Genomic DNA, 23,374 nt, shown 5'->3' on the forward strand with positions numbered 1-23,374 from the left:
TGGACTTGGGCATGTCTCACTGCCTAAGCAGTTGGTGATGGAGATGAAGGGATTGAAGTCTGTTCTACAGGGTAAGACAGAAATAGCACTAAAGGCCTTTCATTGTGGAAAGACAGTGATTAACACATCTTTGTCCCATCACTAGGGACCAAATGCAGGTTTTAGCACTTCCTGTTAAGCTACAGGTGCTGAACCTTAACCAGGATGAAAGGCTAATGTGATGTTGAGTGATCTGCTATCCAGGCAGGCCCTAATGAGAACCTGCCAGTGATGTGTGACTGGGTGACAGAGCTGTAGCAGTGTCTCCCTGAAGGAGCAGTGCTCATTGCTCAGAACTCTCACCTCACCAGCTATTGTGTACCCTGGTGGTCCAGCTCTTGGGGGAAAATAAAAAAATGGAACCTGTAACTCCTGAAAACTTGGATTCTTAAGTGTAAGTAGTAATCGCTGACACTTATGTTGACACACTTAACAGTAATAAATAGTCCTATTGGACTGGCATGTTTGCTGCTCAGCTCTGCTCCAGGTCTTAATTACACACATACAATTGTGGGGCTTTGTTGTTTGTTTTTTTTTTTCTTTCTTCTTTGTATAGGTTTATTTGGAAAGGCTTTTAACCTATGCAGAGATTGACATATGCCCTAGTAACTGGAAGAGGATAGTCCTAGGAGCTATTCTGCTGGCTTCTAAAGTCTGGGACGATCAAGCTGTGTGGAATGTGGATTATTGCCAAATACTGAAGGACATTACTGTTGAAGACATGTAAGTTGCAAGGTTTGGGTAGTCTGCAATGGTGGGGGTTTTTTGTGTGGGTTTTTTTTTTTTTTTGTTTGTTTGCTTATGGATTTTTAAATAACACATAATCATGCTGAAAAAAAATCTATTTTTGTTGCTATTTTATATATATATATGGTGTATATTTAGTGTCTGGCCTCATTCACTTTTTTTACCTCAAGAAACTTTGGATAATTACCCTACTTTGAGACAAATCTCTATTAATAATTTTAATGACTTGCATGAGTGACTTCGAAGTTAGTTTTCTTTACCTTCTTTATCTCAGTGATGAGCCATGGAACTAAACTGCCCAATTTATGGCCTTATCAAAAGGTTTTTTTTTAGAAGGGGAAAAAAAGAGTGAACTAAGTTTGTCCCCTGCATTTTCTGTTTTACAATTTGAAGAATTGCAAGGTAAACCATAACTTGGGACTTTCATGTGTGCTTGTGTATCCAGTTAAGGCCTAAACATCTCAAGGTCTGAACTCTGGTGCTGCTGCTGGCGGCCAGGTGTTGTTCGTGTGGGTAGTTACGGTTGCCTGTGTTACACACAGCCACTGCTACAGCTTATCCTCTCTGGGTAGGTTCTCAGATGTGCTTACAGTGCTGAAAACTAAGTCCTCAGTCTTATTACTTCTTGTAAGAGAAGGCTGTTCCTTAGATGTATTTTTGTCTTAGATGTCCATTTCAGTTTTTCAGAAATTTTGAATCTGCTATCTTTTCTTGCTGCACTCAGCTTTAAGCCAGTTTCTGCAGTATAGGAAGATAGTCATCCTCATGGCTCTAGGCTCATACTTGGGGCTGGAGGTGTGTTTATGTGGACTGTAGTTGGCCCTTTAGGTTTTCTGTTAAATTCCTTCTCACAAAGTTCTATCTCAAAGCTTTGGAACATCAACATTTTTGTTTTAATTCTATTTGCTAGCTTGTTCTCCTATTTCTCCTATTATCACCTGTAGAAATGATACAAGTCCAGCTTAAAACACCAGGCTTTCTGGCCTTGCTTCCATGACATGCTCTGTGTGTGAGTTTAATCACAGTGCTGTGCCCTGAGCATGTGTCCAGGCCTGTGCAGTGACAGGCAGTTCTAGCCCAGGAGCAGACTGAGCTGGCAGAGCTCTGCACACAGCACTGGGAGGCTGCCTGTGTCATGGGGCAGTGTTCTTGCCCCAAGCTCTCTTCCCTGGATTCAGCCCAAACTAATGTTTCAAATACAGTAAGTAATTATTCATTTGGGACTCTTTAGGAGGACGAATATCTAGTTTTCTTCCTTTTAAGTGGGGGACTGTATTTCTAAAAATGGGGGACTTTTCTGCACCAAAACAATTTTTATTATTCAAATTATTTCACATCTCAAACAGCAACCACTGTTACTTGTTTTATACATACCCCTTACCTGAGAGTTTTGTCTCAAAATACAGGACATTGCCAGCCCTGCTTTCAGGACAGCATAATTAGTGATTTTATAGAATGTACATCTCCACTTAGCCTGGCCCCGAGTACTCATCTATCTGAGGAACATACTTTAAGCATTGCTGCAAATAACTCTGAGATGGCTGAAGTGGGATCAGCAAAGCCAGAAGTGATGGAGTGTACATCTTGCCCTTTTGATGTCTCTTCTTCTAGCCCTATTTGGGGCAAATCAAATTGATAGCACAGAAAATACCTGTAACAAGTAGGATATTCATGCTCTATTGCCAGTGCTGGGTCTCCTGAAATTGTCAGTACTTATATTTTCAAAGCAGTGATGGTGGTAAGGAAAATAGGTGGAATTTAGGTGCTTTTTTCTCCCTCCAATTTGAGGATGGGATTTTTGTAATACCATCTCATTTGAGATGATTTAGACCTTTGAATTTAGGTATGGGCAGACACTGTACTACCCCCTTCCTGACAGTGGCACAGGGTGTTCATCCCAGGCTCGGCAACTTGGCAGACTTCACCACTCCTTGGCTGGATAACATCACCATTATAGGGGTCTTGGAAAAGTGTTTCAAATACTTGGCAAAGTTATTTTAAGTTTACAAGACTACTTTCAATTCATGGTTGGTACATAGTTATTGTGAGTTTTAGTAGTTGCAGTATTTTGATAATGAGTATTATCCAGTCATTTGATAATGAGTATTCCAAATACAAGAGTTAGTGAGAGAAAATAATTGGCAAAGGATTTCAGTCATAGTTGCATTCTAACGTTGGAGATGGCTGGTGATGCTGCCAAAAAATCCACCCAAAATCCCAGCAGCTCTGCAGCTGAAGACTGCTTGGCAGGATTCTACTAGGTGTCGCTCCCTGGGTGGGCCGTTCCTGTGCAGGAACAGCCTATCTACAGGAAATGGTGGCAAGTTTTGCTTGTGAGCTCCTCTGAACTCTCCTCTTGGCTCTCTGTATCTAGAATGATCTCACTAACCTTGTGAGATGCTCTTGTTGAACCACTGCAAGCCAAGCACCGGGGCTGCACCACTCTGGAACTGGCAGAAGGTTTTATATGTGATTTAGTTCACCCAGTTTGCAAATCTCTGCATGTGTGTGCTTACAAGCCAGGCACCCCTTGTGAAGGCAGCACAGGTGCACCTCCTCCCCACCAAACTGTCCCCCGGTGCTCGGAGTTGTGCTGGCAGTATCCCCAACAGCTTTGTTAGGGCAGGAGCTGGGGGCTCTCAGGTTCTGAAGGGATACAAGATCCAGGCCTGGCAACTGCCACATGTGGTCATTTGCCTTTGCCTCATCCCGCTCAATTTAGCTGAAGTGTTTATCTTAATTTTTCTATCACAAACCCTTTTCTATTTTCCCAAGGCAAAGGTGAGGGTTTTTAATAAAAGACGTTTTTCTTGTGGGTTTCGGGAGATAGTTTTTTGGTTTGTTTAACTTACTTCTAATGGGGAAAAAAAATCAAAGGAAATTCAGTTGACATTTGGAAGTCATCCTTTGTCAGAACTTGCTAGCTTTGATGAGACTGAATCCATAATTGCTGAAAAATTAACAGTACAGCTGCTAATCTTGCCATGATTGTTTGTAAGGGGACACATGCTGTTCATTCTTTAGGCTACATATATTTGTAAATAAGGCACAGAAAAAACATGGGCATTATCCTTTCCCAGGTTTTAAACCACTGTTAATAGACTTGTTAATCCAATGAAGAATTGTATTTATACAGAATTAAAATGTATTAGCCTAGTGAGTACAAAAGGGGCAGTGAAGAGCATTTACTCACAGGGTAAATCAAGCTCTGATCAGCTGATCATCAAAACATTATCTGATTTACATTTCTGTAGGCTTATGACCATATGAACAGGAAATTAATTTTGGCACTAGGTTCAATGATACTCAAGTCTGCTATGCTAGAAAGAAACACAAAGCTGTTATTCATATTGAGACCCACCACCCAATACAGCACAACACAGATGATTCCTTGATTTCTTTGCCCCCTCACTGATAGGTAAAGCATCCATTTTGAAAGCTCCCAAAAAAGCAGTAACAACCTTGACACTGACTTGGTCCAACTCATTTTCTGGTGTATTCACAGTTGGCCTATACAGCTGCTAAATTCTGTTGGAACAGATTTGCTACCTGTAGGGGCTGTTGTTGAGTTGTTAAACTGAATTGCTGGGTTTGAGTACCACCAGTTTCTTTTTAGGTTAATTTGTAAAATACTGTTTTTCCTCTGTAGAACACCTCTGCTTTAGCTGACCACATTACAGTAGCTGAAGCACTTTTTTTCATGTCATGGCACTCTCCACACTTTCCTCCAAGTATTTTGCCCAGTGAAAACAGACAGGAGAGTAAAAACTGGACAGTGCCCTTTGACATAGTACTTTGTTATCCTGCCTAATGCTATTGAGGAGAAAATTCCTTCTCCCACCTAATGCTGCTTATTTATTTATTTATTTATTTATTGGAGATGAATCCATGTTGCTTCGAGAGGCTTTTTTCTGTGAGATAATAGCAGCAGCTCTTCATAGATCCATTTGTTGCCGTGGTGATCTGCCTACTCCTTTTGTTAGTCCGCCTCTGCTTCAATAAACCCCCTTCCTGTTATCAGCCTGGTGAAAATGTCTGCAAGTTCTTCAGAGCTAATAAACAGCATACATCATTCCTTTCATCTGATCACTATAGTGTGGGGCCGTATGAGAGTGAGAATGGCGCATGAATTGTACAGCTGCACTAATGGAACTCCGAAGAATGAACCTCCCCGCTCAGCCCAGCGAGTGCACGACAGGGCACTGCCTTCCGAGCTGAGCCGAGCCGGAGGTGCCAGGACTCAAAAGCTGCACCTTGTTTTGAGCACCAGGGAATGACCTGTCTCTCGAAACTAATAATGCAGAGCTCTCGGTGACCTGTTTCAAAGTTGCTGGGTTTAAAACAAGCTTGAGGTCTCTTCAGTGTTTTCAGCCAGCTAAAACAATCTTTTTTTTCTTTTGTCTCCTGTCCCTTACGCCTCCTAGGAATGAGATGGAAAGACACTTCTTGGAGCTGCTGCAGTTTAATATCAATGTTCCTGCCAGTGTTTACGCCAAATACTACTTTGATCTTCGCTCCCTAGCAGATGACAATAACCTGAGCTTTCTGCTGGAGCCTCTCAGTAAAGAGAGAGCACAGAAGCTGGAGGTAAATGGTCTGAGAGTGGCTGAGCAGGGGACTCCTCTGTCTTGTATGAGTAGTAAGAGCATCTGTTGCTAATCATGTTAAGTGGCAGTTAGAAAAACTAAAAAGCTTTTAGATTAGTGTATTACAGGATAATTTAACCCCTTTATAAATACAGTTAGAACTTCTAAAACCATGCAGAGGCTAAGCTAGAACTCTGAGGAAAGAAAAGGTTTTGGAAGAGATTACAAAAGTCTAGCAGATAGCAAAATAAAATGGATGTTATTTTGGGAACCGTAGTTCAGCTAGGCTACTTAAGATTGAAAGGATTAGTGTCATATGTAATGGATTGTCTGTCCTTCCCTGGTCACAGTCTGTATTCCAAGCACCTAGAGACAGTCACGTTCAGACCCTTCTAAATACTACCAGCTGAAGGTTTCCCACTGCATCCCACTGCACAGCTGCTTTTAGATTTAGAGGGAGCACTCTTACTGCTCTCATGGTTTAATAAACAATGAAACCATGCCCCCGTGTCTGGGGGCAGCTGCAGAAATAAGTTATGGCTTCCCACCTTTCCAGAGAAAGGTTGCTTTAAGATAAACTTCTGGACTAGCCCCTTCTTGGGAATCCTTCAGAATGCCCAGAGGAGTGTAAATGCAGATTACTGTCCCTTACTGCTCCATGGAAAGGCTGCCCTTGTGGGGAGGCCCCACAGCCTTCTTGGCATGAAGGCTCATTTTAAAAAGCTTTAACTTCTGCAGAGTCAGTCTTCCTAGTTGCTGGAGATATGTAAGACATTTTGAAAATATACAAATTACCTGGGTTCCCAGGGAAATTTCTTGTTGGATCAATGCAACCTTTCATCTGTCCAGGTTTAATTGATGACTCTGCATGTTGTTTTGTTGACCTTTCAACAAAAGCATTACCACAGGCCCTGTACACACTGATACCACAGTTCCTTTCAGAGAGGGGTGTGCTGCGGATTCCTGGCTTATATTGTTCCATTGTCCACCCCCAATATTCTGCCAAGGGCTAGGGATTTTATTTTGTCCCATAAGTGCCTGAACTTCAGGAGTAAGTGGGATCCCTCCTGGTCCTTTGGAATGATAAGTATGATATGCCTATGAATTTTCTCTATTTAAAGTTAAGCAGTGCAGCTCTTCTGCTTTGTCTCACTCTTGTTACTTGTACTTTAAGCTAACACTGTCACTAATTGTAAATGTGGTTGTAGGGCAGTTCATAGTCCACAGGAAATTGTTTACTGAACTGCTCAGTGCCAGGGCATAAGTGGATGATTTACAGATTGTGAGCCTGTTTTGCTTCTTCTTTCTTAGTATTTGGGGGCTTGGTATTTAAAACCAGAGTAATTTTCAGACCAGTATGTAATTTGCTATCATGCACTTATTAATGCATGTATATTGAACATTTTGGAGGTTAATTCTAAAATGTAATAAATATTTAGACTATTTGCTAAAATTTTTAATTCTACCTTTCGGTTAGAAGCACATAAGCAGCTGATAGGAGCCTGTATAAAGCAGTGAATTAGCGAATTCCAGAAACTGAAAACTGATTTGCACCATATGGGCAAATGGGGCTAAATATGTCAACACAGGTTGCTGTGTGATTGATGTGCTAGCATTAAAGCAGGATGGAGGGTCTGTCTGGTCTTGCACCAGGAGCTCATGCCGCCAGTGTCTCAAAGAATGCCACTCTTGAGCCAAATGCATGCCTCCAGAAGGTCGGCAGAAATAAATGTAAATAATTATTTTAAAATACACTTAGAACTTTATTCATGCTCAGAGTGCTTTTCACCTTTTGAACTTGCAGAACATTGGGCTGTGCTGAATGGGTGCTGCCTTAAAGGGAAGGTATAAGCTTGTAGCTGATCACAGGACTCTAAAAGTTCATCTGGTGATAGGTGGTAAATTATTAATGGCAGTAAATGTTCAGAGCTGAAATTCAGTTTGACTTTTTTATTACAGGTATCCTTATTAATTTGCATTGATAATGCCTGAAGGCTCCAATCAGAAATAGGCCTTGCAGGGGAGGAGACACAGTATTTTTTTGATAATTGTGTTACTAGGATTTAAATAATTCAGCTTGTTACTAGAATAGCTAGATAAGCAGGGCAGAGGCAAGACAATAAATGGATGAAAAAGCAATTCAACACTGGATTGTCTACATGTGCTAATATTTAATTGCTATAATGAAGTACCATGGCTGCCCTCCCATCTCAGATCTTGGGGGTGATCCTGTTAAGAAAGAATAAAGAATATGTTGGGAGTGAGGGCGTAGAGAAGGTAAAGGCAAAACAGACACCCTAGCAGAAATTAATTTCCTTGGCTTGCTTACCCTGAGTGGCCAAGGGTAAGATGCCCAAGGGAGCACAGAAACCTTTTCAGTTTGAACCTTTTCTCTCAGAGAAATGCCTTCGTGCATTTCTGCACTATTAAAATAACATTTTTGTGCTGCTGCATGCACCAGACCCAGCTACTAGGGGTGATTTTCAACATAACTTCCACAAACTTAAGTCTGAAATGGATCCCAGTTTTTTATTAGATAGTGAAACTAGTAAAATAAAGAAGATACTTGTATGTGTAAACCCCTCCCCTTCTTTAGGTCTGCCTTTCTGATGGCTGGTGTTCATGTTTATCTGGGGACAGACCCCATTACTATTTTCCCTGCAGAGTAGTCCTTATTTATTGTCATTCTGGATAAAAGCCAGAAGTGTCACTGCTGCAGAGCATCTGTGCTGTCGGTATTGCACTTGTAAAACCTCCCTTGGAACATTCAAACTTTCCTAATGTGGACTTTTCATTTTGCGTCTGTCTGTGGTGTCCAGGCAATCTCCCGGCTGTGTGAAGACAAATACAAAGACTTGTCAAAAGCTGCTATGAGACGATCTTTCAGTGCTGATAACTTAGTTGGTATCCGCCGTTCTAATGCCATCCTCTCCTGAGGAGAGAGCAGGGTGCAGCACCAGGAACCAGCATCCACAGGAACCGGAGGAATCCACCACTCCATGCACGCAAGCCAGCGGTGATGGTGTCTTCCAGCAAGGGGAAGTGAGAGAGTCAATCAGCCAAGGGAGCCCAGAGCTTGAGGAACATACTTGGTGCAAAAGAGAAGACCTTTGTCAAATCAACTCTCTCCTCCTTCTAATGTATCCAGAGGTGCAAAAACAAACTTATCTCCTTGTCTCCCCCACAGATGTTTGCTTACTATGTAGGCCTATAGCTGTGAACTCTCGAGGTTTTTAATAATAAGTAGTTTTAAATTTTAGAATTTAAACACTAACCACATGACTGTAATTACAATGTTCTTCCCTCCTCTCCCCTGTCATCCAGAGTCTTCACTGCATTTGTATTTCAGGTCAATGCAGTGTTAACAAAAACAACACATGGGACTCCTAAAGTATAAAGCCACTCTGGAGCTGAAAACAGTAGCATAGACACGTGTTGATGGCTTTTCCCTGGTTTGGCTACTAAAAGCTGCTATTATTGGTGATGTGTTCATACCAAGAAGCTGCCCAGCAGGAAGGAATTCCATCTCTGCACCCACAACTTCACTCCAGTAAAGATTGTCAAAAGACTTTGAATGTTTTGACTGGGGGCAGAGATACGGTTTTATGTATTGTTAAAATGTATAGGGTCCATGCTGCATTTCTTGTGAATTATGGTGCTTCTCTCATTTTCTAATACTTATATTGCTCTGGAAGAGATGTAATCTGTGTGTTTTTCTGAGGCATTGAATGAAATAGGTGGTCTGGAAACATCATCACCATCCCAAACAGTGTAGCAATCCAGTGGTGAATGGCATGTGTGCAGCACTGCTTCTCTGAGTTCTACTGCAGATCTCTTGTGCTATATACAGTGAGTTCCTAAAGCTGATATTGTGCATCCATCTGGCTCTCCTTGGGTTTCAGTTTCCTGGGAGGAAGTTACATTCATAATGAGACAATACTGAGTTTGAGAATCCTGAACTACCTATCAAGGTAGATGGAAAAATATTGTGTTCAACTGAGAATTATCAAAAAGCTTTCTATAAACCTTTTTTTTTTTCCCCAAAGTGAATTTTATCTTGTGCAACTGCTCTAGAGGCTTGGGGTTTGCTCTTTCTGAGACTTTAGAACAGAGCTTACTTTCAAGCTCTGAAACTGAACTCTAAACAGGATAAGTATTATTATAGACTCTTCCTGTTACAAGTCTTTGTAGTATCTTCCCTTCTTGGATCCAAATAGGTTCTAGGCAGTGTCCTAGGAGCAGATCTCCCTCCAAATGAGACGGGTTTTGTGCACTTCCTCTTACGGCCAAGGCCCAGAAACTTACACTGAACAACAAGTCCATCTGCCTTTGGGAGTGGGGCTGTGTGAGTGCCATCATCAGTGTGGCTGCACTCAGCTGTTCAAATGCTGCATACAGCCTTTTGCAGTTCGCAAATGTGCCAGCCGCTGGCTCCCAAACCCACGGGACTTGGCATTTCAGGTATTGATCACAATTCAATACTGAAAATAACACTACATCTTCAGGTGGTTTTCCTTTCTCATGTTTGTATTAAAAGAAAAGCTAATAAACTCTATTTTAATTAAAGATAAAGGTGAAGGGTGTGTTCTGTACAGCTGTTAGATTCCACTGCCCTTCAAAAAAAGGAGAAAAAAAAAAAGAGAAATGCCAGTGGTGTGTGTTAAGGCCTCTCCATTCCCTATCACCATTCAGCCTATCCCCTTCATTTGGTCCCCATGGGCTGGCAATGTCTGGGAGCAGGCAGCAGACTCCTGGGCAGCGTGCAGCCCTGCATGGTTGCCCAGATCTTCCCACATGGTCTTTGGATTTAGAACTTGACTTGGGCTGCTCAAATAAACCACTCACTGACAGTTTCTTTGCACTTCAATGGGCTTTAAGTAGGGCTAGTCTCTATGGAGGCAATTTGATGGTTTTTAAGTCCTCCTTGAGGAGCACTAAATTGGAAGCTACAAGTGACCAGCTCCTGGATTGACTTGTGACCTAATTGCTAACGAGCTTTGCTTCCATCAGCACGGCCGATGCCTTCAGTTGTGTGGGATCAGTCTGGTGCACTCTGCTGTGGGGCTGCTCCAAAAGCAGCCACTCACTGTGAGCTGCTCAGCAGAGACTGGGGCTACTCATTTCCCTTTTTTGCCACATGAGATGGAGACTCGTCCTGCTGATCTGGGTGGCAGGTGAATGACATCCCAAGCTGATGGCTGCTTCTGCAATACATCCTGTAGGAGACAGCTGCTATGAACCTAATTTTGCTTTGAATATTACCTGGCTCTAGTTCTACTGTAGCCCAAAGCACATTATCAATGGGATTTTGATCTGCTCAGCAGATACTGAGCAGGCCTGAACTCCAACTCAGCTTCTTAAGAGGAAAAAATAGCAATTCTGTTTACCATTCAGAGGTACCATTCTGGTACCCCTAAAAGAGATTCTGGAAAACACAGGTAGTGTATTTCTTAGCTAAACAATAAAAAGTAAACCATTTGAAGTGCTGGGCAGTAAGAACGTTTCAGAAAGAATTGCATAGAGGTGGTTCTGCTGGACAATGAACTGTGAAGGGGTAATACCCTTCAATTAGCACTACTCTGTATGCTGGCAACACTTTTCTCAAAGAGGCAAAAGAAAAATTACAGTCATGGTCAGAATACTGAAATTACAGAGGCTGTTAGCAATCTCTGCTCCCAGGGAAGAACAACTGGCTATGGGATCAATGTACCTTGTTTTTCTCAATCCAATAGCTGAATAATATGTAATCTATGTTGAGGTGACCTCTGCTTGCTTTCAGTTCCAGGGTAGCAGTCCCCATCTGGCAGTAAATGCTGTTTGCAGAGACAATAGCTGTGTTATGGCCCAGCAAGAGTGATGTGAGCACCAGCCAGACTAGCAGGAGCAGCGTGTGTTAGCAGTCAGCAGGGGCAGGAGGCCATGGAGGTGTTCGTGGGCTACAAGATGCCCTTGGGCTCCAGCAGCCCCTTCCCTTTGTGTACCGGGACTGTGTATTTTGTTTCCAAGGGAATTTTATGAGAACTACTTCAGTTTGGGTTTGGCAGTTAAGAGGACAGGCACTTGAGGGATGGAATAAATGTCAAGACCACTGCTCCTGAATAAGAGTATAGGTGTCAAGCATACCCTGAGCAAGCAGAATTGGACAGAAGAGCCATTGAGGCAAGAGCTTGCACAGGAGTTTGGCAGGAGTGCTCAGGGCAGAGTGACCTGCTCCGTTCACAGCTCAGCACTGGGCAGGCTGCAGCCTCCATCCTGTCCTGGGATTTCCCACAGCACCGTAGTGCAGGACAATGACACAGAACTGGTATTCCATATCATTACCTGGGAAAACTGTCTTTGCACCAAATAAGCTGTTTGCCAATATAGAGTGAATTACAGGGTGCTGCCAAAGTGATTGCAGTGCCCTTACTGACACCCACCCCCCAACGGACTGGCAGAAGAGCACTTAAATGGCAGAGCATGGGCCTGTTTGTTGTAGCACTACCTAAAAGTCACAGGCTGCCTTCACAGACAAGGCATTTTCTAGGTGAAATAACTGCTTCAAAACCTATTTGAAGAGCCACATGGTCCCCATGCCATCAGACACTGTCATTCCCCATGCCACCCAGCCTGAACTTGTGCTGTATTTGCACTCTTCAGCCCCAGGGAAGCCGGTGACTGCCTCGAGGGTGGCTTAAGTTGACCAAGTGGAACCTGGAGAGCACAAGCATTAGGCCAGGTGTACGGGATCACGTGTGTGCTCACGGGGACACAGTCCTGCAGGTGACTCACACGCTGCCTGCAGGAAAGGCCCTTCCCTTGCTCGGAAACAGTGGCTTGAGGTAGGCGGTGGATGGCAGTGCTGCCAAACTCCTGTTTACCGAGGCACTCGGAACACAACAGCTTCCTGGCAGGCAAGAATGACAAGGCTGCCAGCAAGGTGCTGGAGTCACTTCCGCAAGCAGGCAGTGAGTATCCACAGCTCCTTGAGAAGAACCTGATGCTGAAATGGTTCATGTCCCCTCCACACCCCAAAACTGCTGCCCTTCAAGCGATAGGATCAGCCCCAATGGTGTGTTTTGCCTGTACTTGAGCATGGGGGGCAGATCCCTGCAGAATCAGGTGAGTCAGGCTGTGGGACTGTCAGATTTATCACTGGGTGCTGGAATGCTGCTTCCAGGTAAGAGATCCTATCTGGTGGGACCTGGTGTGTGCCTACACACCTAACTAGATAGCAGAGTCCTGCACCATTAGTCACCACGGAGCCAGCCTTAACCCCTTGCTGTCCCTCCCCAAGTGCTCCTCGCAGATAGAAGCACAGCCACCCAAATGGGCCAGTGTGCAGCAGCCTGCTTGGCTAGGAGCTGTCATCTGCTTAGCCTTAGGAGTATCAAAGGGGACCTCTTCAGGGCCTGATCTCAGCACAGGGCAAGGGACACGTACTGTGCAAACTGCAGAATGCCAATAAAAGTTGATAGTTAACCCTCTTTTAGCAGCGAGGCGTGACCTTGGCCCGTCAGGGAACGCGCTGTCAGCGTGGTCACGGGCACAGCCAGCACCGCTGCCCCCGAGCACAGAACCTGGCTCAGGGCGGAGCCTGGCACCGAGGGCACGGATGTGTGGCATTCTCCGTGCCAAAGGCAGTGCTGCGTGGGGTTCGTGCATGGAACATGCTATTCCTGTGCCACGCAAGTGCAGTTGCCGCACCAGTTCCCCATGATCCCCAGTGATAAGAGCCCTGCTTGGCCCTCCAGCACACACCTCCCCCTCCCCTAACAGGTAAGCTTTTAAGGTAATAAACACTCTAACAGAAGCAGAAGTAAAGAAAACAACACACGCTATTTTTTATCCTCATAAATAACTAATCTTGATACTTCTCTTTGAATAAAATTTCTTCAGCTTTTCACATAATATAGTACAGTTATTTAAGCAACATTGAACAGCATCGGTAACGGAAGAGGCAAAACCCAACATGTAAATTGGCTACAGCAGACAGGGCACAGGCAACGGCTCCTTCCCCCCTCCTGCCACTTGTTGCTGAGAAGCCAGGCTCAAACACGAGTTGATTGTATTACCCTACCATTACATCAAAGCTGAAAATGCTCTTGCATTTTTCAATAGGCAATGGTTTGTAGCTAATCCTGGATTTCTTTACACAGTCAGTTGCACTTTGGAAAAAACAAAAACAGCAAAATACCACCTTTGACATGGTTTTGTTCATTGTATTGTATGATGTGTGTTTAGCTGTATCTACAAAAGGCACTATAGAGAGGAGTCCAGCAAGGTGCGGACTGGAGGAGACTGGAATCATTTAATGCCCTGGATTACGGCACGAGACTACCCACAGTGTCTCTGCGCCTGACCTGCCTCATTGCTGAGAACACACCTGTCCCTAACCTGTATCAAAGGTCACTACGGCTCCTTTATGTACAAATTAGGCTACAATACAACTATTTACAGTGTGTAACACAATATGGTGCAATTCTGTCCACAATAAAGTACTCCAACCTGCTAGAGGGGGTGAGCCCTATTGCAAGAGTGTGGATGGATGCAGCTGAACAGTCCCTGGTGAGCCCTCCATCCTTGCACCTCTATCTCCTCTATCCACGACTTCCCAGAGACACTCATGCAGTACCTTTATCCAGAGATGTGCCACTTGAGAGTTCCCTCACTTCCCAGGTTTTGGTTTTAAAATGAGGCGGAAACCTTTTTGACTGAAGTGGTCCAAAGGTGTTAAGATTAACCTCGGATCCTTGCAGTCCTGCAGGAGCAAAGCCAGCAGTTGTTCTCCAGTGCTTGAACAGCTGGGTCACAGTGCCACGCTTGATGAAGGGCAGAAAGGACTCCAGTAATGGCTGGGAGTTACATACATGACCACTGCTCAGGGCAGGCGGGAAAAAAAAATAACACTCAGGTGCTTTCTCAAGTGCCCAGAGGCAGCCAGCCTCATCCTGCGCCACAGCTGGAGCCCCTTGCCCTGGCTGCATTTAGTGATTTTGACAACAGGCCCCCTCCACCATTATTCTACTTACTGAAACCCAGCTGTCACCACCGCTTAATGCCAGGCAATGGTTTTGTCAGTGCTCAGCTGCTGTCTGATCCAGGGAAGTGAAAAAGGCTTGGGAAGCTGAAGGAAAAGAGGTGTGAGTGCTCAGCTAAGTTTTCCTAAATTAACTGCTCCATCTCAAACCTGGTACTCTCTCAGCAGAGGCACAGCTTTGAAAAAAGCAGCAATAAGTATTGAAGCCAACTGACCGGAAAACCCAGCTTCTGCTCTGGAGAGACAGCCTGCCACCTGGCTGGGACACCCCGTGCAGTCACGGCTCACTGCAGGGGTGCAACCACCCTTTTAGGGTTGGTTATGCTGCACTCAGCTGCTGTGCCACATGCCACAGCTGGCGGGCAGGACACAGGGCCTGCCTCCCTCACCCCAGGTAACCCACGCGGGACAAGGAGGGCCGAGGAACTCACCCCACTGCAGCGGCAAGAGGCGCCAGCAGTGCCGACCCTTCCCAGGGCACAGGGCAGCTCAGGAGAGCCCGCTCTCGGTGCCAGAGCCAGCGGGGCCAGGAGTCCTTGCATACCCCGTGCTGGGCCGGCAGCCTCACCACCCGCACGGCCCCTTGTGCAGCCGCCCGGGCCGAGTGGCTCCATGGGCAGTGCAGCTGGCTGCCCATCGCAGAGCAGGCAGACGGTGCCACCCGGCTGAGCCCACCGGAGCCAGCTGCTGCCCGGGCCTGAGCCCCTGACCGAAGGGAGCCGGATGTGCTTGCCCAGGGCAGAAGGGACCGCAGGGGATCAGCTGGTCCCTGTCTGCGCTGCAGACAGCTGGGACCCTGTCCCTGTGGCAGATCCTCTCCATGGCCCCTTCCTCCTGCACTGCCACCACCATGAAGCCCCCGGCCCGCACAGCTCCTCCCCTCCTGCTCGGTGTGCTGCTGCCTGAGCAGGGCCAGCGGCCGCCTCTCACCAGGGCCCCCAGGCTTCTCCTCCTCATCATGCAGCTGTGCCTGAGGGCTCTGGGGCCACTGAGGGCAGTCTCCTGTTCTGCCAGGGCACCCAGGGAAGCAGCACCCCCCTGCCAGCTCTCCCTGACCAGTCTCTGGGCTTTAGTGAGGGGCTCAGTGGCAGTGCCAGCCCCCACCTGGGGTTGGAGGGCAGGGCACCATCTGCCCTGCCTGCTACAGCTCTGCCTTTCACCCCGGCACCAGCGAGACCTGCCCAGAGGCTCGCTGTGGGACACAAATCAGTGCTTCAGGGCCTACTTCCACCCAACTGGCCCACAGGCAGCAGCATCCCCCGACTCCAACCAGGATGTGGGACCCCAAATGGGGCATACGTGGCAGTGCCTGGCTCCAGACCTCCCCATCCCTCTGCCCCCATATAGCTGGCAGCACCTCCTCCTGCCCTGCCTGGGGCTGCAGCTGCTCTGTGCCCGTGGTCTCAGGCAGCACCACCACGGTGAGGCTGAAGATGCCAGGGGTGGCCCAGCTGTCACCCCCTCTTCTGTGGCCCAGGGTCTTCGCAACCCTCTCCTCCCTGTGGCTGGGGTCACCGAAGCTCCCTCTGGTCACACATGGGACAGTGGGACCTGCTTGTGGTAGGAGGCCATACTGGGCAGTACCGTCCTGCCCACCAGTGCCGGGCTGGCCTCGCCGTACACAGAGGCGCCCGCAGGCTTCCTGGCCCGGCAGCAGCGGGTGGTGAAGCGCCTCCAGGACTCAAGTGTCTTGCCAGACCAGATCCAAACTCCGGAGGTGATCCCCACCACAAGGCACATGAAGTACTTAAGCATGAAGACAGCATAGTCAGGCTTGGGGCGGTGAGGGTCCCCCGGGCAGGAGCAGTTCTGTGCCTGCTCCCAGGCCTCCCGGTTGTGCTGCTCGTAGATGTAGCAGGCAATGACGATAGTGGCAGGCACAGTGTAAAGCACGGTGAAGATGCCGATGCGGATCATCAGCTTCTCCAGCTTGTCAGTTTTGGTGCCGCCCTGCTTGATCACGCTGCGGATGCGAAAGAGCGAGACGAAGCCAGCCAGCAGGAAGAGGCTGCCGGTGAAGAGATAAACCACAAGTGGTGCCAGCACAAAGCCCCGCAGATTCTCCAGGCTCTGGTTGCCCACATAGCAAACCCCGGCCACCGGGTCACCGTCCACAGAGCTCAGTGCCAGTACAGCAATGGATTTGGCACTGGGGATGAGCCAGGCAGCCAGGTGGAAGTACTGCGAATAGCTGGCAATGGCCTCATTGCCCCACTTCATGCCAGCTGCCAGGAACCAGGTGAGGGATAGGATGACCCACCAGATGGAGCTGGCCATGCCGAAGAAGTAGAGGAGAAGGAAAACCACGGTGCAGAGAGCAGGGCCTGTGGTCTCGTAATGGATGTGATGGTGCTCCGGGTTGCAAGCCACGTTGGCATGCCCTGCCACCAGCCGCACGATGTAGCCCATGGAGACGAAGAGGTAGCAGGCAGAGAGGAAGATGATGGGGCGCTCAGGGTACTTAAAGCGTTCCATGTCAATGAGGAAGGTGGCCACGGTGGTTGAGGTGGAAAGGAAGCAGAGGATGGACCAGAGGCCGATCCAGAAGGTAGCAAAGGTCTTCTCATCCTGGGTGAAGTAGGGCTGGTAGCAGGGGATGGCACAGTTGAGTACCTTCCCAGTCCTGATGCGGTTGTACAGCGGATGGGACTCCTTGGAGATGGGGATCAGGGGCGCTCTGCACTTACAAGTCTGACCACAGTCCAGGCCTGAGAGGCGCTGCCCATCGAGTGGCGTCAGGTTTTTGGCCATGTCCTTGGCAGGGCGCGTGGGCTTCCCAAAGAAAGGCGGCAGGGTGGTGGCTTCCGTGTGGTTGTATCCCATGCAAAGCACCTCGGTGTCCCCCAGCACCGGCAGGTTGTCACAGCTCATCCTCTCGGGCCAGGCAAAGCCGTATTGCTGCATGATGGGCGAGCAGCCGGCCTTGGCCCGCTCGCAGACGGAGCGGCAGGGGGGCAGCGGCTTCGTATAGTCGGACAGGCAGATGGGGGTGTACATGCTGCAGAGGAAGAAGCGCAGGTCCGGGGAGCACTGGATCTCCACCAGCGGCCAAAACTGGTGCACCTCCAGCCCAGCCTCGTCCTGCGTGTCGTGGTTGAACTGGTTGGGCATGTAGGTGAGGTTGTAGCCGATGCCCTTGCACATCGGCACCGTGATCTCCTGGCACACCAGCGCCTTGGAGGCGGCGCGCCCCGCCGCCGGCAGCCCCAGCAGCAGCGGCAGCCCCAGCAGCAGCGGCACCGGCAGCCCCTGGCCGCCCATCGCCGCCGCGCGTCCTACCGCCGCCGCATGTCCTGGGCACCTGCCGCCTCCGCGCCGGGAGCGGGGCCCCGCCGGGAGCGAGAGCGGGATCCAGACCGCCGCCGCCGCCGCCGCCACCTGCGCTCTGGGGCGGGCGGGCGCCCCCGCTCCGCGCCGCGCCCGCGCCCCGCCCTGCGCCCCGCCCCGGGACCGCCCGCGGCCCCGCCCCCGCCGCTGGCCCCGCCCCGCCGGGGCTCCCCGCGGCCGCCCCCGCGCCGGGCACCGAGTCCCGCGGCGGCGAAACGCCGCGCTGCCCCGGCCCCCGCTGCTGGAGGCGTCCCGCTGGGCCCCCGTCCGCCGGCGCTCGGAGTCCCGCGGCGGCCCGGGGGCAGGCGGCGAGGTGAGAAGATGACGGTGCTGCCAAACCACTGACTGCTCCGCATCTGTGCATCGCCTTCCCCTCTTGCCCGCCGGGGCCCTCCCGAGACCCGGTACCCTCCGCCCCCCCAGCACCGCCACGGCACGGCACGGCACGGCCCCCCCGGCTCGGCGCGAAGAGCCAAGCGGCTGGAGGAGGAGGGCAGGCGGTGCCCGCGGCGCTGCTGCCGCTTCTCCCCTTCCTCCTCGAGCCCTTCAGCCCCTCTTCGCGGGATTGGGACGACCGGGGGAAACCCTGGGTAGGGGAAGGGAAGACGTGAAGGGGTCCTGTGGCCGGCTTTGCCTTGCTCCGGCAGTGGCACATCAGCCCGGGTACAAAGGGCACTGTAGCATTTACCGGCGCTGCCTCCCGGTGCTGCCCGGCGGGGCAGCGCTCCCGACTCCCGCAACGCTGAGCCTCGGCGGGAAGGAAAACCGCCCCTGCCCGGGTGCAGGCAGCTGCGCTACCACAGTCCTGCCCCGGATTCCGGTCGCCATCCGCTCCGGCCAGCCCTCTTCTTCCCTCCCAGGCGGGTGGCAGGCGCTGCAGCGCAGCGCGAACCAACGAGTCCGTGCTGGGCCAGAGGGCTCTGCCCAGCCCCCTGGGATCGCGGGCTCCTGCCAGAACCACCGAGGTGGTCACGCTCAGCTGCCAGGAATGCCAATCCTCCAGTCCGTGCATTCGTAAACACCGAAATTGCCAGCCTGATTTTCAAGCGCTTCCCTGAAAGCCCTGAAGCCCACGGCACGTTCAGGGCACACAGGGGAGCAAACCTGCTTCAGAAGCCAGATTCGGGGGTCCAGACTGCAGCTGCTATGGCACAGCCTTATTCTGTCCAAGGCAGAAGGCTGCTCCCAAGCCCTTGCACAGGAGCTACTCACTCCACCTCAGTGGATGTGGATAGAAGGACAATTTAGACAGAGTACTTGCATCCAGCCCTGGATCTACTAGTCAAGACATACCCACAGCACATCACAAATACAAATAGCTTGCATTCAAGGCCTGGGGCTGCAGAACACCGGCACCCAAAATACCCCTAACTGCACCCAGAGCCCACAAAGCAAATACTCAAAACATGACTTAGTTCTTGTCTCCCTCCCAGAAATAAAACCTGGCTTGTTTATTGCTCTGAAGCCAGTGGCTGACGTAACCAGGGGCAGAGCACTGACTGCTGATAACCAAGGTCATCGGTCATTTTAAGGCGAGAGACCTCACGACCACCCCTGAAATCCACATCCACCCAGCCTAGGCATGCATATTACTTGGCACTGTCAACTTTGATGCTTAACAACGTTTTTTTGAAAAAGGAAAAAAAAATCTCACATCCTTATACCTCTTTGCTTTACACTGTAAGTTTTCCCTGTAATAGAGCTAAATAGAAGAAAATTATAAGTCACATGTTCCTTTGGAAGACAGTGGCATATCCTTGTAGCAGGAGTCATAACTTTTAATTCTCCTCAACAATGAGTTTCTGTGAACTAGCAGCCCAGCAGAAAGCAGTCACAGACAGTTTCATTATGGCTGTCAGTTGATTATCCAAATTATAGCTGAGAGAAGAGGGCAGCCTTTTTATTATCATCATTGCTGTACAATTAGAAAATGCTGATGAAGCTCCATAAGAGCAGAAATTGTCTTTTTTGTTGGCATTTTTCATTTTTATAAGCATTCTCTTGGGCAACGTCTTAGTTTGATTTGACACACAATGGGGAATGGGTACATAAGTGGGAAGAGAGAAGATAAGGAGGGGAAAATGGGGCAGCTCTTCATTTCAGTTAATCTATCAACCCTTGTAGCCTGGTTCAGGTTTTGCCACTCCTCCAGATGTATCTAATTCTTAGAGCCTGGCTGTAAATAATGCTGTATTTGCTACACTGGGGACACATCAAATCCAATTAAGAGCCAGGTAGACATCTGTTGGCTTGCTCTGTGCTTCTGTTTCCTTTTTGTTTTTTATGAATATGTAGCAGAACAACCAGAGCAGGATTAAATGTGGGGTAAGTGCAAGTGCAGTTGATAGGTTCGTTACTCATCTCTTCAGTACAGTATGAGAGTACAGCGCTTTATGTGCATCCAGCACTATTAGTAACAGAAGATGTGTCTGCACAAAATTTACTGTGTCAAACCCTGCAGACAAAAAAGGAAGTGTTTCCTGGCCCTAAGAAAATGCTTTTGTAGTTAAAAACTCTTAAATTATTAAAAATTGCTTTACCTTTTATCCATGTGCAGAAGTGTCCATGAAGCTCCACCATACTAGACAGGTCTTCTTGGGAACTCATCTAACCCCTGCTCCTGGCTCCAGCCCAGAAGATTCGGGCATGGACTGACAATATGTGTCCTTACAGACATACCTTCCACCCACTGAGGTGTTTTCAGCTGGGATGCAGTGGTTCCTGGTAGAAGCAGAAAGTAAAAAGGTTATAAATATTTCTGTGTTTAGTTCTTTCACTGCTGACTGTCAGTGTACACTGTTTACCTGGACAAATTGCTTTTGTGAAGGATACCATGACTTTTAAAAGACTTTAGAAAAGGACTCAGTGAGTTTCCTTTGTGAAGACTGGCTATTGCCCTTGCCCTTGTTAGAGGACTCAGCAGACTTTTGCAAAGAGCTTTTCAGCCCAGGCTTTGGCCAGGGACAAAGCCAGAGAGCACTGGTCTCACTCTTGGCTTTGCCGGCACCAAAGCAGGGCAGGAACCTCCTGCCCCTCTTGTCATAGGATCAGCACACCACCCCTTGGCCCTCGACCCTTCTTCCTTGAAGCAGCAAATCCTGGTTTTGTCTGCACTGCTGACAAGTCTCCAGCTCCCAGGAAGGGAGCAGTGGGGGCCTAGCACAGGTGACTCTGGTCTCCCGGTGCTGGTGGGCAGCCTGCCAGTCACCCCAGCTGGAGGCTGTGCTGGCTCAGGCATTGCTCAAATTAGCAGTGACCCCTGATAACAAACTGCTTGAGTGAGGAGGTGCTGGGGACCATGAGGTGGTTTGCAGCACCACAAGACTGTGCCTTACTGCCTGTCACGAGTGCAGGAGCAGACATCCCTTTTGGCATCATGGTGCAGCACCAGCACAGCAGACCACTGTGTACTGGTACAAAAGGATATCAGTGTTTGCCCCACACTAAGGACACAGCTGCATGCTGCACCAAGGCAGGTGTGCTTCTGCTTCCACCCGTGGCAAGTGTTTGCCTTCCCACCTGAGAGCTGCAGCTCCAGGCTGCCTGTGCTGCAAACCCCAGCACCAAGACTGACCTCATGTAACAGCACCTGGAGCGGGGGGCTCCTAAATAAGACCAAGGTTCTTGCTGCACTGCAGGCAGGAAGGACCTGACAGGCAGGAAGACACAGGGACTCTTGGCCCTTTGCAAGCAGGCAGAGCAGAGTGAGAATCACTGCCAGCATTTGCAGAGGGACCCTGGCACACAAATCCTACTGAAGTGCAACAGCAGCAGGGATGAATATTTTTCCTGTGCCCAGATGAATTAAAGGCTGTGGCCTGGGGACAGGAATTCAGATTTAAATCACTTGAATGCTTTTCACCATGCCTTACTGAAATGCCCTTAAAAATCCTAGCTTACATCAATACAATTTGTTTTTATATACCCCTGTGCAATTACACACCTTAACATATTGCAGAAAAACAAAACCATGCCAAACTAGCCATATCCAAAAAGTTACATGGAACTTGGAAACTTCTCAGTGAAATCCAAAACTTGATTTCTAACAGTGACACAGACTTTAGCAACACCTAACACAAGTGCTGCAGTTTGTAAAATGCCACCAGAAGTTCACGTAAGACCAAAGTAAAATCAGGCAGAGTGGCTGCACATAAAACTAATCTTGCCAAACTCATCACTTATTAACTACACTTGTACATATAAGTGCACACAAAATGTATGTAATAAGCTTTCTTTGGTCTCCCTAGGCACTGGGAACCTTCCCATGAGCCACAGTTAGAATACTGAAGGGATGTTCCTGTCCCGAGGTGCCACAGCCTGCAGAGGCAGGATCAGGGCCCTAGCCCAGAGCTGCAGGAGGGTTGGTGGTGATGAGGATGGGCCTCTGCCATGCCACAGCCATAGCTAGTCTTCAAATCTCCTTGCTGTGACTCACAACACTGAGATAAAGAGGAAGCAGTGAAGTTCCTTACATCTCATTTTCTTGGGGGGTATAGTGCAGCCTGAAACATCTGAGACTTTTCAGATATGTAGTTTTTGAAACACAGCACATTATGCTTTTTATTTTCTTTTCTTTTTCTCTCAAAAGAAAACAGTCTCCATAGTGAAGTTGACATGATAAATTAGTATGGCCCTGGCAAAGCCCTCACTCTTCATTTGGCAAATACTTATTTATGGACTTTCAATTTGTGGCTTATGTAACAACAGGGTGAGTGACTTTCAAAAAAGCTCTGCCATGTATTGACCTGATACAGCCTAATGGGTCCTTCAGAGCAATTAGGATTTATTGTGTTAGCGTCTATTGTGTATAGAGGCCATTTAAAAAACATGTGTTATTTACCCAGAAAGCAGTAATGACTGTTTAAATACAGTGAGATTGTTTCTTAAACTCTTGCTGCACTATACATTGCAAAGAAGTTACTCCAAATATTTTTCAGAGTTAAATACTTTGCTCCAGTGGGATTTCCAAGCTGGATTATTGTATGGCACATATATTTGTATGCCTATAGCTGTAAGTGAACCGAGCTCTCAGGAAAGCTGCAAAATTATCAGCCTTGAAGCATGAAATCTATTACTTTTTCCTCAACCAAGGGACCAGTGCTTGCCACTCTAGTGGTCTGAGCAGCTCAGGCCTTTTCCTAACTTAGAGACCAGAGCGTTTCCCATGAACCACATGAGTTTTGCCCTGTCTGATCTGAAAGTCCAGCAAAAGTGACCTTAAGAGCCACAAAATTGTGGTTTGCATCATAGCACATCTAACCCTCTACAAGCACATGAGGTGGGGCCATCACCACTTCCCTGTAACCTCCTGGGGGCCAGCATTCAACAACACAAGTGTTGGTTTCTGAAGACCAGTGCAGTGAGAAGCCAAATCCCTGGCTAGGCTCCTCAGCAGGTCTGAAGGAGCCCAGCTTTGCAGCCCAGCAAAGATCAGCACTGGCTTACACCAGTTCTGACTGACCACAGAGTAAAATAAACCCCCAGCTCATACATGGGAGCCATCAAGTGCCTCTATGAAACAATAAATATGGACTAATTACTGCTTGACTTGTCTTCAGACCAACACTGTTTTGATCAGCGCTATCTCAAAAATAGTTCTTTACTTTTCTGCCTTTTTCCTGCCCTCTCCTTTGCTGTGTGAATCCTTCAGGGTGAA

General features: G+C 48.4%; 2 protein-coding genes across 3 annotated transcripts in view; one reads left to right on the plus strand and one right to left on the minus strand.

Annotated features, from left to right (window-relative positions):
• Positions 1-9,944, plus strand: part of CCNYL1 (cyclin Y like 1) — a 38,396-nt gene extending 28,452 nt beyond the window's left edge. For both annotated transcript variants that reach the window (XM_068196165.1, XM_068196164.1), the window contains 3 exons: positions 596-762; positions 5,211-5,373; positions 8,192-9,944. In XM_068196165.1, the coding sequence (XP_068052266.1) occupies positions 596-762; positions 5,211-5,373; positions 8,192-8,308 (447 nt within the window). In that variant the 3' untranslated portion in view covers positions 8,309-9,944. The remainder of the gene's footprint in view (positions 1-595; positions 763-5,210; positions 5,374-8,191) is intronic.
• Positions 9,945-15,070: 5,126 nt separating this feature from the next.
• On the minus strand, positions 15,071-18,285 carry FZD5 (frizzled class receptor 5). The gene is given in 2 exon segments (XM_068196157.1): positions 15,071-17,577; positions 17,579-18,285. Coding segments are annotated over 2 exon segments (2,160 nt in total). The 5' UTR covers positions 18,083-18,285; the 3' UTR covers positions 15,071-15,921.
• Between the last annotated feature and the right edge of the window lie 5,089 nt (positions 18,286-23,374).

The sequence above is a fragment of the Anomalospiza imberbis genome, chromosome 7 (assembly GCF_031753505.1).
Source record: "Anomalospiza imberbis isolate Cuckoo-Finch-1a 21T00152 chromosome 7, ASM3175350v1, whole genome shotgun sequence".
In the NCBI taxonomy this organism is placed as follows: domain Eukaryota; kingdom Metazoa; phylum Chordata; class Aves; order Passeriformes; family Viduidae; genus Anomalospiza; species Anomalospiza imberbis.